This window comes from Protomyctophum bolini (genome assembly GCF_963924005.1).
Source record: "Protomyctophum bolini genome assembly, chromosome: 13".
Lineage (NCBI taxonomy): Eukaryota > Metazoa > Chordata > Actinopteri > Myctophiformes > Myctophidae > Protomyctophum > Protomyctophum bolini.
Genome location: NC_137874.1, coordinates 28,047,623 through 28,064,196, shown reverse-complemented (window position 1 = coordinate 28,064,196; position 16,574 = coordinate 28,047,623). Strand labels below are relative to the sequence as shown.

At 41.2% G+C, this 16,574-nt stretch overlaps 1 protein-coding gene across 1 annotated transcript; it reads right to left on the bottom strand.

Annotated features, from left to right (window-relative positions):
* Positions 1-2,392: 2,392 nt before the first annotated feature.
* LOC308327054 (apoptosis-inducing factor 3-like) lies at positions 2,393-14,289 on the bottom strand (the record flags this gene model as incomplete). The annotated part of the gene is made up of 19 exons (XM_080780193.1): positions 2,393-2,426; positions 3,539-3,643; positions 3,841-3,916; positions 4,183-4,281; positions 4,422-4,539; positions 4,678-4,754; positions 6,146-6,209; positions 6,645-6,716; positions 7,194-7,309; positions 8,302-8,432; positions 9,747-9,838; positions 10,310-10,396; positions 10,863-10,975; positions 11,593-11,674; positions 12,449-12,493; positions 12,882-12,991; positions 13,247-13,356; positions 13,707-13,797; positions 14,271-14,289. 19 exons carry the CDS (start codon positions 14,287-14,289, stop codon positions 2,393-2,395), a joined length of 1,641 nt encoding a protein of 546 aa, XP_080636319.1.
* Positions 14,290-16,574: the final 2,285 nt, after the last annotated feature.

Genomic DNA, 16,574 nt, shown 5'->3' with positions numbered 1-16,574 from the left:
TCTGGATAGATTGGACATGATTGTTTTCTGGGAGGCGCCTCCCACAATCTTTGGAAGGCAATCTGCCAATCCGATTAAAATATGAAAAATCTGAATGATACAGGTAGATCACGTCACAGGGATAATGTTCTCAAATCTCGCACAAATTGAGATTTGGATAACATCTGTTCTGTTAAAACGTGTGTTTTAAAGAAAGCGTGAAATGACCTACCGGTATATGGTGTTGTGTCATGATCCAAGGAATCCAGGGAATTTGTTTTTATTGTATCACCTACGCCCTACGGTCCAAAGAGTTAAAGGACCACTTCACCACTTTTCAACCTATCTTCATATAATAGGTCCTCACTAATAATCATGGTGGCAAAATGGTGCAATTTTTTTCTACTCTGTCTGTGTCTCATAGGAGGGCTGTGGGCAGTTCAGAAACCGTCTTCCAGTGACATCATCGATGGGAAATACAAGCTAATAGAAACTGCAGGCTTTCTAGTCCTGAAAAGTTACAATGTGAAAATGGAAGCCATCATTCTCACAATAATGAAAATCTAAACATTTTTTGTTTAAAAAATAATCTGCCTAATGATGATGTCACTGGAAGACGGTTTCTAAACTGCCCACAGCCCTCCTATGAGACAGACTGTGTAGAAAAAAATCGTGCCATTTTATCATGATTATTAGTGAGGACCTATTATATGAAGATAGGTTGAAAAGTGGTGAAGTGGTCCTTTAAAAGCCAAAAGCGGCATCACCATGAAGCCAAATTGAATTTGGAGTGGAGGTTCTTCCTTGGCCTACTGGAAGTGTGCAAGCAACGTTTTATGCTAATTGGTCCAGCAGTGTCCGAGATTAGCTGTACAGAGTCAAGCAGAAGGACAGACAAAATGGACAGACTGACGGGCAAAACTACCTCTGAGATAACTAACTAGCCAAGCCAACTCTACCAACAGATACAATACATGTACTGTAGCAGAGACACATACATACAAACTAAAAACAATGAATGACAGGAAAGAGATGGTGTGCCTGAGAACTTTATGGGTGAAAGAAATTTAAGAAAGAAAGAAAGAAAAACAGAAACACAGAACTATAAGCTTTCACATCGACATGGTACATGGCACATATTATTACTCTGTTGACGTCACGGTTTCCTTTGTTTCACTTTGTGGTGTTACAAGAAAAACCTATGGCAAGTCCACAAAATTATTTCATAGAGTAGTTTCCTGGTGTCACCATAAGATTGAACTCATAGGCCTCCAATTACTTTGCATATCGTAGTACAGTATGTTTAAGGGAGGTGGGAGCTTACAGAGAGACAAGCAGAGCTTGTGAATAATACAGTACATAATAAATTGAGACATAATTAAGGGAGACGTCACAGGGAGAAGAAGATGGAAATGAATGGTGGGGTGGAAAGATATCTGTCAGATAAGGATGGTAAAGAGGTACAGGGGGAGAGGAGGAAAACAGCATTTATTTTGTGAATGTTTTGTTCTAGTCTGTTTGTGTGCTGTTTTTGTCCCAGGCCTATTATCTACACACGTCGATGTGCTTTGTTCCCGTTGCCTGTTTCATCATCTCTGCCTCAAAGAGCTCAACACTCCCCCTGTGTTCTACTAATCCCACTCCCAACCCTCGGTTTGAGTAAAGGACAGTGCCACAAGGATCACTTAGGACACTATTTTTTCAACAGACTTCCAGCCCAAATCCAAGTAAAGTCTCCTTCGATCACTGTTTTACATTGACATTCAACACCTTTTGAGTAAGTGTTTCTTCCAGTGGTAACGTATTTGTCACATACCCGTACAAAATACTTTTAACAGGTAAATGTTGTCTTATTTAATATACTGGGATCTTGGCCGAGGCAAAATTGAGTGTAGAACAAATAGTGGGGTACTTGTTATCAAAAACTTCAGTGTGAAGACACAGATCCATAGATTAAAGATAAATGTAATTCAAATCAAATGAAAAAGAAAACTAACAAAAAACATGGATGGGCCAAAAAGCTCTGCTTAGCTGAGGTATCTGTTGTTTGAGGTTCCGACATGGACATCCAATCCCCCCACCCTAAAACCTACCCAGCCCAAGCCACTTGCAGTGAACGTGGTTCCCTCTCTTACACACTTGTGGCATACAGTAATAACCGTGGTATATCCTCCATAGCATAGTCCAGTACTGTAAACCTGAGCCTCACGACAAAACGTGTGGCGTTGTATACGTCGCTTGCCATGTATACATGAAACCCATCTTTCCCAGGTCAACGGTCCAGGAACAATTTTGGTGACAGAGCTTAATGAGGTGGCAAGAATGAGGGACAGACAGAGGACATTCTTAGAGTATGTCGACGATGTTGTACAGTACTGCACTGATGATCCAGCACAGTGGATGGAGGGATGGTTCAAGACATCTTCAGCCAGCTAAGGTCATCAGATCTGGGAGCAAGGAGAAGAACAGTGAATATTGCGGTTAGCCAAGCTCTCATTCTGTCTAAAATACTGTTAGCTAGCCTGCCTTGTAGGCTGCATATCTTTTACCCTGTCTGCGGCGATATGTGGTAGGGTATCGTAATATGTAGGTAATATGTATAGTGGGAATATGCATGCACAGTTTCACCGCAATCGGACGCTGCGTTGAGGAGTTGTGGCTATTTGTACAAAATGGGTACAAAGCGGGCTACTCCTGAAAACTTTAGAAGCCAATCGTAGCCAATCAGGATGGATTATGAGAAATCAAACAAACCCATCTTGATCACATGACTATGGAGAGCATAAAATCTTTAGGAGTAATATTAGAAAATGTGTTTTACATATGTCGTCATCCTGGTGGTGCTACGTATAAAGAGCAGGCAAAGGTTTGTCCTTGGCCTCTAGGGAGTGTGCATACAAAGTTTTACACAGATCCGTGCAGTTAGAGGTAAACACTAATCGGCCAGTTATAGCGCCACCATGAGGCTGAGTTGAAAATGTTCCAGTGGCATTTCTTCCTCGGCCTAGTGGGAATGTGCGTGCACAATTTCATGGAAATCACACGATGTGTTCATGATTTGCAGCATTTTGTTTCAAACTGAGCACTCCTGCGAACTTTGGAAGCCAATATTAGCCAATCAGGATGGAGTCTGAAAAATCTGAAAGACCTGTTTCGTTGAATGGCTCTAGTCTAGAGAGACTGTGTACCAATGTGCATGATGTTTGGACAAAATCTGTAGGTGTACTGTCCAAAAAATTGTTTTGCACAAAGCGGCCTCCTAGTGGCGCTATAAGAGGCCAATGTGAAAACATTGGGGCAGAGGTTCAGCTGTGGCATTCAGGGAGTGTGTGTGCAGAGTATGGCTGCGATCAAGCCAACGGTGCCAGAGATTAGCTGTCCACAGACGGACGGACAAAATAATTGCATAATAATTTAAGCAATTATTGAGCTTCTAGATCTGATATTTGTGGCACTAAAGATTAGAAATTCAGCATAAGGAGTGCAAAGTCTATAGAGAGCCATGTGAGGTTATGATGAAAAGACAAAGGAAGGTCAGAAGCAGAAGGAGACAACATACTCGGCTTCTTTCTTTGTGATGGTCTTCCCTGCTGAAAACCTCTCTGCTACGGCTGCTGTAGCAGGGTCAAAGTTCAGGCTTGCTGCTGCAGTCACCTCATCATCCCTATGGGTCAAACAAGAATTACTGACTCCTCGTCCCTTCCTCCCAAAACTCCCAAAAGTAGAACAAAATCTAATAAATCAACAGAAACCAAAAACGTTATTATGCAAAATGTTTAAGTCCATACTGTGAAAGGTGCTGTGTGACTTATTTACACAGAGTTTATGTTGAAAATAGCAGCTGTTTGTCCTATAACTCACTTGATATAGAGAGCGAGGAACTTCATATCATCGACATTGCCTTTCATCACAACCTCAGTGTATCCGCTCGAAGAGCCTAGAAGAGAAACACCAGATCTTTACATATTGCATTCCTCAAATGTTTACTGTACATACAGGGTTTCACATCCACAAGGAGGCAAACATGACTAATTGTGTTCATTGGTGCGCCAAACCGGATGTGCTCAATTTGTTCAAACCCATAGTATTTGTGGTGGTGGTGGGCAGGAACTTAATCCTGCATGCACCATTCAGACGCCTCCCATCTTATCATACCTACTTTATCCTATCTTATCTTTTTGTGTGTACTGGGAGGTTACCCACCTGCGTACCGGATGGTGTTTCCCAGTAGGATGGTCCAGTAGAAAGGAATAGAGTTGAGTTCAGTTGCTTTATCCAGCATGTTCAGTGCTGCTATCCTCCCTTACCAACAGTAAGAATGGAAAGAAGGGAAAAGGATGTTTTCTTGGGCTTTATGTTGTATAAAACCAACAAATGTGTATGATAGTAGGGAAAACTGCAGTTGCTTGTAATGACAGAGATCAGGAGGAGTTCATAGTTACCGTGTGCTTGGGCCATCTGCCAATGTCCAACAGAGACCCTCTGGTCCTTAGCCATAGCCAGGGGGAAGGTAGCTACGTCGCCCCCACAGAACACCCCAGGAACATTGGTACGCATGAACTGTAGGAGTGTAGTTCAGATAAAACCATAGAAAGTCTGTGATAAACTTATAGTTAGTTTGTTTTTCCTTTCCTGTTAGAATGCACATAATGGAGAGTGTAATAGTAAAACGTGATTCAAAGACGGGGGCATACATACCTTATCAACTATAACGGAATTCTTTGCGTCCATTTTTATTTTACTATTCCGCAGAAACTCTGAGTTAGGGATGACACCTGGGGAGGGAGACAATGGGAAGATGGGGGATTAAGAGAAATAAATCCAAAGAATTGTTACTTTTTCTGCTCCTCTCCATAATTTGTCATCTACTCTATATTTCATTCATATATTCATCCCTACTCTAATTCTTCTTCTTTGTAACAGTAGGCTAATAAATATAATAATCAAAAAATTGTAACAAGCCTAGTCCTTGTCCATTTTGTTGTGTTTTATGTTAAATGTTTTATGTTGTCAGTTTGTAAATGTACAGTATGTCAGTGGTTAATTGTTAGCTTGAACTAGTGATTCCTTGTATGTTCCTATTGTATTAGTAATAAGTTCCAAGTGTAATATCTTTACTATTATTTCATAATTAATTGCTAGTCTTCTTGTGCTCCATTGTATGATCCCGGTCCTTTCTTTAGTTAATACATGCCGTGTGTTTTATCTTCCCTGTCTCTGTCCTGCGCTTTTAACATGTAGGATAAGCGCTTAAGCCACCCCCTATTTTTTCGACCCGCTGTCCGCAGTGAGCTGTTCTCCCATTTATTTTATAACAAGATTATATCGTCCATCTGCGATTTTGGGGCAGACGATGGGCTATAGGGAAAATTGCCATATCGCCCAACCTTAACCCATTCTGACCGGGCACCCATTTTGGTGTTGGCATCATGTTATGCTTTACCTATTGAAAAATAGCAGATCTACAAGCTCATATCGCGCCACCGAGTGGCGCGATACGAGCTTGTAGGTCTGCTATTTTTGAAAAATTCGAAGAACGACTGACATTTTTAGAATCTGATCTCAGGTCAGAATGGGTTAATCAGACCAGTGTGTGTCCCGTGGAAACCTCGTATGAATCTGATCTCAGGTCAGAATGGGTTAATGCTGAGGCCATGGAGGCCCCAAGCTGCTACTGTGTGACTGTTTTGTGAAGAATTAATCCATTTCAACTCACTGTAATAGTAGTGTAATATGTTATTTGGTGTCATGTATTTTTGTGAATTTGTTTAAACCGAATTTGTGTTATTTGTGATGTTATGTCTGTTTGTATTATTCTGTTTATGTCAAGACAGTCCAGTTAGCCTTTTGTCAGTCAACAAGGAAGCCAATCCATCTTGTATTGTGAATGATGATGCAGGCTTTTTAATTATTATCTTTTAATCTTGTGTTAAACGTCCAGTAGAACGCCCAGTAAAATGAACAAATCAAACCACACTGATATGGCCTCACTGAGTCATTCATTGAAGTGTGTAACAAAATAAATAATTACATTTTCCTATATAAATATTCCAACCAATTCCAGTACCCAGAGTACCATGGAGTTTCTGAAATAGAGTTTCAACTAAGGCAATAAGACAAAAATGGAATGTGTATTTTTTACAGGTGCTGTGTTACTTGCACTTACCAATTCCGACAATCAAAACATCAGCCGGAACAACTGCCCCGCTTTTTAGCTCAATCTCTTTTACCTTCAGAGGGAGAACAGAGAATATTCAAAAGTTCCATCATTTTACATGGCTCCTCAGAGGCAACCATGATCTAGAAGTCTGTGTGTGTTTGTCTATGTATCTTTCTGTGTGCAAATCTAATCTAACAAACCACTGGGCCGATCAATGTAATATGCATTTTACACTTCCACTCGGCCACAGAAGGACCTATACTAATTTCATTCACGTTTTATACTTTTTGAACCATTTAATTTATAATGGAAGTCAAAGGGGCTAGGATCGTGCTGAAACCTTGCTCAAATTTGGAGTCATACACAGAGTCATAGACGACTGATGTCAAAGGCTGGCCACATCAAGTCAAGTCTGAGATCCACGTTGGAGTCACACGCATGTGGATTCAGAGAACCACGAGATCACAAATAGCACTTTCACAGTCTGCATGTTTGAACAGTTTACCGTGCCATATTCTTCTCTAATCTCTTTCACGCTGTCGTTCATGTAGAATTTTACGCCTTTCTTTTCCAGTGCCTGGAGAAACAATGCAGTGGCGGTTAAAAAGGCTCACCAGCAAACAACAACAAGCCAGAAACCAAAACTGAGGTAAAGTTAAAGCAAGAGTCTAAAAGCCCTGCTAGGCAGTGCTACTAGCAGTAGCAGCCATAGAGGCCATGCTGCCACCCTGTTTGCCAAAGGGTGGCACCTTATGAAAGGCCAAGGGGTCACCAAAATCAGTAGGGTTCATCCTTTGGGGTTCATTAAGCTGCACAGAAATACACAGCAATCTAGCCAGTAGTTTTTTATATGTGTTGTTTAGGATACACTATGGACGGACGCACGGATGGGTGGACTGGACTGACCGACACGGCCATCATTAGAGGCCGTCCACTAGCAAGGTTAGAATACAGAATCTTTTTACATACTGTCTGTTATTTCACCTCCAGAGTGGAATGGAATAGTAGAAGAAGGAACATTTAGTTACAAAAGAAAGTGCAGATTGTCTCTCACCCTTACGATGAACCTGCCAATTTCGGGGCCCAGGGTCTTCTGGTAGGGCGTTTCACTGCTGTTTATCACTGTGATGCTGCTGGCTTTGTCTATCATATAAGATGTCACCTCCATGCCTGAAACAACAAGACAAATGTGCTGTCTAGGACGGACGGGATGCTGCTGCATGTAAAGGATTGACAGTAATAAACTATTCATTTAAGGAGTGGAGTTTCCCAGTTTGAGTTTGAGTGCTTTGTATTAGCTTGTATTACCAAGGTTCTTCTTTTTCCTAGCTTGTTTGTTCATAAACCTGATTATCCGGTCGCTATTTATCAAGGCAGTGCCATGGTTCTGTGGCTACGAAGCCAGCAAATGCAGTGTCCAGCCGCACAGACTGGGGTCGAGTCCTAGTTTTCTGAGCTTGGTGTCAAGTCTGGAGAGGGCAGTGTGTAGTGTTGTGGCTATGGATCTATGGATCAAGTTACCTTGCTTTTTTGGCATTGGAATTATTGTTGCTGATTTGAAACATGAAGGTACTTTACCTTCAACGTATTGGAAAATGTTGCTGCATTTAAAGCCAAATTTATACTTGATCAACACTATGCATTGCGCTTTTTGTTGAAAATCAGTTCTCTTTGACGAGATAATGTACAGTGTATGAATCAGGCAAGAGTTTTCTTTTCTGCAGCTACAGCAGTGTGCTCGCTTCACACTGAGACCCTTTTACTTGGCATCAGAGTTGCTTATGTCTGGCACCTTTTTGTAGCGTCTTGAAAATGTTTCTACAGGTTCTACTGTGCAGAAACGACTCGATGCATAGAGTACCACACAGGCACACACTTATGCCTAGCCCAGTTCTACTCCCTCATACAAAGTGTCACACGCCAAAAACTCTACAAGCTAACTTGCGATGTTATCATGTTACTAACTTGTACATTGGCTATTTTTGACATGTGACACTATATCATGACGCCGGTCGAACCATGATTCATGAATCATGAATCAAAACTTCTAATCTCCTAACCTTCTAAGTTTCTCTCACCCACTCTCTCTAATTCCCCATATACAATCTAAAAATGCAGAGATGATTTGGAAAATAAAATACAGAATGCAGGAATTACATTACCAATAAAAGAGCCACCCACAACAACAATGTGACGCCCCATGCAGCTTGCATGGATCTGCCTGGCGTTCTGTGGCGTCTCCAGCATCATAACGTTCTCCAGCTCCATTCCAGGGATGTCCAGAGGCTTGGCTCTATAACCAACAAAAACAGAATGAGGCATTGTCCCAACAAGCCGTGCCATGTTCAATGCACTGTGCTAATGCAAACATTGCCAAATTTGTTACTCGTGTAAGTAGAGTGCTCAACGACTATTTTAGCAACATTTTAATTGAACCGTCTTAATTGAACAGTCTAATTGAACAGTCTTATGTTAAACAAATTATCTATATGTATCTGCATGTAACTGGCATAAGTGCTGTTGGCTGTGGTACTGCACTTGGGTATGTGCATCTGTGTGTATGATGTGAACATGTTTAACGCATGTACTATTGTGGCAAACCAGGGGAAACAGCCAGGCCTATTCCCCACAGAAGGAGGCTGGGGGAGGTGATAGAGGGAGTATATCATCCTGTACAGGTATTGCAGCCAATGGGAGCCTGGACATGGACGCACCTGCAGCCAGTAAGGCAATCAACAGAAGCTTTTAAATAGCCGACGCCCAAGCTACCTGGTGAGTCAGTTTGGACTAATGGAGGAGTGAGGAAGCAGGAATCACTCTGTTCATGAGGAGGCTGGTATGAGGGATATCTCACAAGTGAGTACAAGATGTAACTCAAACCTTTGGACCCACTTGGATGTGCTGTGCGTGTATTGTGGCTCACCTGGTCTCGTTCTCTCTCCCTCCCTCCCTCCTAGGCCGACTGAACTCCACAAGGGAGAGCATACAGCATTGTCCCCCACCTGAATACATTAGTCACTAGCTCTCTCTCTGCTCTGCCCACAGGACTGTGCATAGACGCCCAAGTCCCTGACAGGAGGAACCCTAAGTTGACGTTTTGCCCCGTTTTCCTCTTTCCCTAACAAGTTAATAAAAGACAATTTAAGTTACATGTTGAATCTGACTGAGCCTCTTATGTTATTGTGAATCTTGCCTATTCTCCCCTGGGTTGCCACACTATACAGTAACAGTGTTGTTTTCCCTCGACTTAAATCCAATGCAATCCAGAACTATGAATAAAAGGTTATTTGAACCAATCTGTATGGTAGAGAATGTTCATACATGAACACATCTGCAGTGGTTGTTAGAGGTCTCCCTACTCTACTATACTAAATGTAGACCCACTGACTAGACCGTCAAGTAGAACACCTACTGGTTGACAAGCAGTACTGCCTGAAGATCATAAACTCAGTTATCTCCCCTGGCCAAGTGGGGGTTGTCTCTTAGCTCAGCAGCACAAATCTCTATTTTTGCTTTGAAAGCAGGTTATGGATTGCAGATTTAATTTATACTTTGTTGCACAAGCAACATATTTCTACATGAATGAAAGTGTATACAAGTAGTTTACCTGGAACCAGTGGAGACGAGGAGTTGGTCATAGTTCTGTACTGTACTGTCATCAAATGTTACCGTCTTCTTGTCTGTGTCCAATGACATGGCCTGCCGTCATGGAAAATAATTGTCACACTGTTTTGGACTTTTTATGTTATTTATATTCTGTACAATGAATGTGCTAATGTCATGTGTGCTATTTATATTGGGGAGTACATATGGTATAACCTTGTCTATTTTTGTTACATACTGGTACTGTGCCTACATGTAAATTCATATATCCAGTAGTGGTCCAAGTTTTATGTAATGCCAATAAGTCAAATGATCAATACTATTTAGTCAGATGATCAAATCCGTAGAAGGTTCAACAACTGGATATTACTTGTTGTGAGCTTAAAGGGAAAGATTTACGATACGATAATTACCCGATATTACAACATCTAAAATCCCATCCTAGTATCATATCGCAGTATCAATATGATATTGATAATATAGTCCTAATATGAATGTATGCTCTCAATGTGTTGATTTGACATTGCCTTGATAAGTCTCTTCAAGGCTGTGTGGAGAATCACTCACCTCTTTCCTGAGCCACACCTCAATGTCATACTGGTGGAAGAACTCCCTGTTTCTGAGAAGAATAGTGTCATTCTCCACATTCATTACCTGGAGGCAAAAATAAATTACATCGTTTTTTGTGTTTTCTGATGTGACCAATACTTCTCCTTAGATCCATATTCCATCCACAATCCATTTTTGCGAACGCAGTGAGCACTTACTATGAGACCTAGCAGATCATGTCTGTCTGTCTGTCTGTGTGTGTGTCTGTCCCGCTATCCAAATATGGAGTGTGTTGCATCAGCAATCACTCAGCTCCATATATGGGCACAAAAGGGGCCAGGTCCACTCAGCTCCATATATGGGCACAAAAGGGGCCAGGTCCACATACAGTAACAGCGGGACAGACGCACAGACAGACAGACAGACATGATCTGCAGGGTCTCAGCTGCGTTCGCTTCCCGCGTTTGCGCGTCTTACTGGTACTAGATACAGTAAACACACTGTCTCACAGTCTGGACCATGGCTATAAGAATGACTCACCCGCCAGTTGCTAAATACTAGCTCACAGTACCTTGCTGAGTCGAGTCTTGTCATAAGGCAGCAGGTCGTCTCTGGTGACCATGATAATTCTGCCACCATAGCGTTCCTGTCGCAAGGTCTCAGCACACACCAAAGATGCAGCCCCTACGCTTACAGAGAGAACACACAGCATCACTCACATACACACTGGAAGAGTGTCAGCTGTATGAAAACAACACATCTGCGCGCACATAGGAGGCCTTTGTTATGTTTCACCAAACAGGCCTCAACCCTCAGGGGGGCCTCCAAGCTCTGATTGACCGTCAACTGTCAGTCAACCCCCTGCCATCCTTGGCCCTCTCTCTCTTGCTGCCTTGCTCTCTCCCATGATGTTAAGTTACGCCTATTTCCTGTTAATAACCTGGGTAAAATGTGCAGCATTGGGAGGTAAAGGGGAGGCACTTTATTGTGAAGGGACGACAGGATGAGAATATTTGTTGTTGCGTAATTGTCGAGAGTAAAGGCTGCGTGGGATATTGAACAGTCAAAACTATTCGTATCAATACGCCTGTATCAACAGAATAAGTATGTCATATGGGGGTCTCATATTTGGTCTTGAAACGGGCCTCCAGATTCCTAAGGCTTCTGCAGTGCACATACTGTATACAGCATGCTGAAGTGATGTGTTGTGTTGTGTGATGTGTGGGTACTGTATGTGTATGCAGGTGCCAACAAAACACTCACATGCACACACAAACAGTAACACACATGTCCATGCTCACCTCCACCAAGTAGCAGAATGGTGTGAATAAGTCCTGGTACTCGGGCTCCCATGCTCTTTGTTCTTTTAGCTTGTCTTATTGTCTGAATGAGGTACAGAAGAAAATATAGTGGCATTATTTCCTTAATTTATAAGCTGTAGTAGACAGGCTTTAGGCCTCTGTTTAATCCGTACCTTTTATGTCCTAGTCCTACCCTCTCCTGCATGAGAGATTTCTACCTAAGCCAGAGACAGTCGCCACTTGTGCAGGGGAAATATTTCACTTATGATCTTCTGGCAGGTAGGATTTTTAATTTTTTATGGAGGGACAGACAGTAGACTGACGGGAGATGGGGTAAGGGCTGTCGGGATCGGGAGTTGAACCCGCGGCACACTGCCAGACTGGGTTACCAGCCATGGTACCTGGACCATTGAGCCATGGCCCAGGCCATCTCTCTGCTCTTCTATTGAGACATTTAGATTGTGTCAAAAGTCATGTCTCACCTAGACACTGGATCTGTCACGAAATGTCAAGATCAAATTTGTCCCCTGAGCAAGCAGGCAGGCTCTATTAGCTCAATGGTAAACATGTCAGCACTTGCACAGGAAATGGTCTACCATAAGATGACATTTCATTCATTAAAATAAGTTCTGGATTGCATCACACAGTATTTAAGAACATTTGTCGTTCATCGTTCAATTCATAGAGTGCAATGCAATATAGCAGAGATGAACACCAATATGCCTTTGGAAACTAACAACTCTATATAAATCACTCCCAATATTTAAAACAGTTTGAAATAACATCATTAGTTCATGCTATGATCATGATTTAGCAAGATAAAAATGATTACTTATAAATAAATAAATACACTAACCTTTTTGTTTATGGACACATAGACTTTGTTGTTTTCAACTTTGACCTAAGAAAGATAAGTAAAGTGTCTGTAAGTTGAATACATTTGACAAGTCTGCTTGTCAAATGGTATACCTCCTGGGTCTATTTCTTATACCCTGTCAGAGTTAAATTAACAACTTTCAACAAAATTAGCAAATACAAATTACAGTAATTAGAATAGAATAGATCAAATAGCCGATCTACAGGCTTGTAGGTTGTCTAGTTTTGTTGCGCGACACCGTTGTACAACAAAGTATAAGTGGTTTCATACATTGAGGATTTGACTGTTTCTGTCTGTCCGTCTGTGTCTGTTACTGCCTATCTTGTCTTTTGCCGTCCTCTGTCCAACCAGTATCAGTAAGTGCAGCCTGACAGGGTAGACAGGGTACCTTATGACAGGGTAGACAGGGTACCTTATGACAGGGTAGACAGTCCATTCCAGGGAACTCTTCCAGATCTCCAGTGTGAACGTTGAAGCAGGCACCATGCCATGGACAACGTACTCTATGCCCAGTAAGGACCCCTGCACACACACACACACACACACACACACACACACACACACACACACACACACACACACACACACACACACACACACACACACAGTGGTTAAAAGCAGATCTACAAGGTCACACATAGAAGTTCTACATCGCAGATCTACAAAAATATAATTTGGCAAAATGCTATAAAATGGCCGTTTTTGGCATGGGACACCATCGCACAACTATGTCAGGCTTTAAACTCTCATTTATCCCTTTTAGTTTCGATATTTTACCTTTGCTGAGTGGAGCTCCATAGTGTGTACACAGGTTGCCGAGGGCGCTGTATTTGCCTTCACTTCGCGTTAGCAGTATATTATGACGTCCTACCTCAACCTCCATCATCCTTTGAAAAACACACACACACACACACACACACACACACACACACACACCACTTTTAGTTCTGGGAACTCTTAAACAAGGCCCAAGGACGGTCATAAAACTGCATGCACATTTTCTGTCCATGTAACTGGCTGTGAGTAACTGCTGTTGGGTGTGGTATACTGCACTTGATGCATTTTGATGCCCATAAAGAAATCGACTGTACATGCGCACACTGAGTGCTTGATGTGTAATATCATCTATGTTTTAGGGAGTTTTTACCGCTATTCATCTTCTTATTTCTTCTCCTATTACAATTCTATCTACATCCCATCTATCCCTAGCCTTCCTTCCTCCCTCCCTCATCCTTACTGTCCATCCAGTAGATCAGATTCCAGACACACCAGTCCTGTCACTTCCTCTGATGGCTCCTCTGGGTCACTGTCTGGTCCTTCTCCATGGTCTGTTGGTAGAATAACAAAACAAAAATTATATCTGAAAACAGAAATGCATGTTTACACTAGGCCTGGGTATTGCCAACAACCTCACGATCCATACATATCACGATACAGAGGCCACGCTACGATATAATATGCGTTGACTTGAATAATGACCGTGTCTGTGTCCTACTAGATTTACTTTTGCAGAGTCCCAGACCACCGATTGTTTTGACAAATAAATGTATAATGTCAATTTGTCAGAAATATTAAAGTCCACTGCTGCAATGCAAACACATCATATATAATCATATATATCATCGTATATTGCAACTGTCAGAAAAAGTGAATCGTCAGATTGTATTTTTTAAACAAGTTGACTAGTATGACAGTAAACGTTTCAATAAACAGGGGTTAAATAAATACTTTAAGACTAAGTTGGGTACAATAAGGCATTTTCACTACTTTGTTTTTCATAATAAGAAATATGTATACTCACGTGGTTTATCACCAGACATTCTGCCAAACAAAAATAAAACAAATATATTCAGAAATTCTCTAAAAACATTAAGTAGTAGAGTAGTTCAGTTATATACTACTTTGGAATATTTTATCCTTTGAGCTGGACAACAGTCAGTCTGTGATTCTATTCCAGTAATCAGATAACTGTGCCTATCGCAATGGCACAGGAGTCCCTTTCCCTGACAACCAAGTTAAGTCCAGTCTCCATCCCTCTGCGTCCAGAAAAACTTTAATCCACCACAATAAACATATCTACTCCACAGACAAGTATAAATGAAATAATTCTGTGATGGCTAAACTAAGTGACCTTTTTGGTCTGATTCCGGTGTTTGTGGTCCATGTAGTCCCTGTCATTGTTCTAGAAAAAGCAATGTTTTTTGTGTTTCACAACGGCCTGTAGTCTATAGAGAAAGGCTGACGATGCAACGGTCTTCAACAATGAATGGACGCAGTGTGGAAGTCTGACAATGCACAAGTGACATGAAACTGGAATATTAGGCCCAGATCATTCATTCAAAGAATAAAAAATTGTCCAAATTATAATAAACTGACAGTTAAGTGTATTGTTTTCCTATTTAACCTGAGTGACACATACAGTATATGGCCTTGATCAATCACAACCATATGGTACCCCTTATATAACCTTATGTATAATACTAAACACACAATCACCAAATGTTGCACAATGGGTTATTTCTATAGACCATAACCCACTTTTGCCTACTCAAATTGTGGCAGTGGGATTTAAAACAAATATATTTTCTGTTATGGTGACCACTCTGCTGACACAGTGACACTTTGCGAGCAAGCCAGTGACTTTTAAGAAAGTCCTGCATTACAGATTTTACATGAGTAAAAGTACAAAAGTATTGGCATCAAAACATACTTAGTATGAAAACTAAAAGTAGCCTACTCATTGTGCAGAATGTTCCATTTTATGATATTTTTTTTTCATACAATTTGTCAAAATCTTTCAAAAATAGATTTTTTGCAATTTAGGCATTTTATAGGAAAATATGCCCGAATTTGCATATCTTTCCAGAATGAAAATCTGAAAAAGCCAGAGTCAACATTCTTATTTCATTGTGTTTACACGTTGGATTCAAAGGTTTTAAACGAGGCAATATTCAATATCACTCCATAAATATGACAATACTGTGAGCAGGCATAAAAGTAATGTTAAGTTCAAACTTATTTTCTTTGTTTTACCTTTTATACACCTCAAGTAAAAATTAAGTAGCCTAATGAGTTGGAGGAGGCTGTTTAATTGGTGAACATTTCAGTTTTACTCTTCAAAACAATATAGAGACAGATACAAAGGATGGGTGAATCACAAGGCCAAGGGAGAGGTGTCGCAGGGAGATCTATTAAGTAATCATTAATAGTTGATTACTAGAACAGAAATTACTGATCAAACAAATTCACACTCTTGCCAGGACTCATACCTGGATCTTCCACCCATGCTACTTTCCACCATGTGAGTTATGTTTTGTTGTCTGCCCGACAGTATAGGCAGAGGGGGAAAGGAGGTTTGCAGAGAAGCAGTGGATTTTTAACACCACATTTCCACAGTGCCTAAACAATACCAATCTTTTATGGTTAACAGGGGAGGAAACAAACCATTGAATCCTAACCTCTAAATTGCTCTCGATTAGAGCAGAGCCAGGGCAATAGCATAAACACAGAGCCATTTAGATTCAAAATCAGACCATGATCTGATGGTCTGAGGTTGACACTAATGGGTTTGATGGGTGTACTTAATCCCCTCAAAGGTAAACACTTTAAGCATTGACCTCCAGGAACCTTACCTCAGAGGTGACTAGTTTAAGCCAGACTAAATCTAAATATAAGATTTAGAAGCTTTTAGTGTTTCTAATAAGACTAATGCTCGATGCGAATGGGCGGAGAAGTTACAATTCTTGCATATTTAATTTGCTGCGGTTTGCCTTCACACTGGCTGTGTCAAGCGCAGCAAGGAAACGAAGCAGGGCATTTTATCAATGTGTTCAATTCATAAAATACACAGTGGAGCTAGTGTTAAAAAATACTTTGAGTAATAGTTAGGACTTTTCACTTCCGATCACCATATAGCCTACAATTATTATGCATATGCCGTGTTAGCTATGCCTACAGTTTATAAATCATGACCCTAACAGGAGCCCTCGTACAAGGTTTCTTCGACTACGCTTGCACCTCCTGGTACCACAGCACCTCAAAGGCCCTTAAAACAAGGCTCCAGACTTCCCAAAACAAACTAGGCTACTACTTGGCCTAACACCCC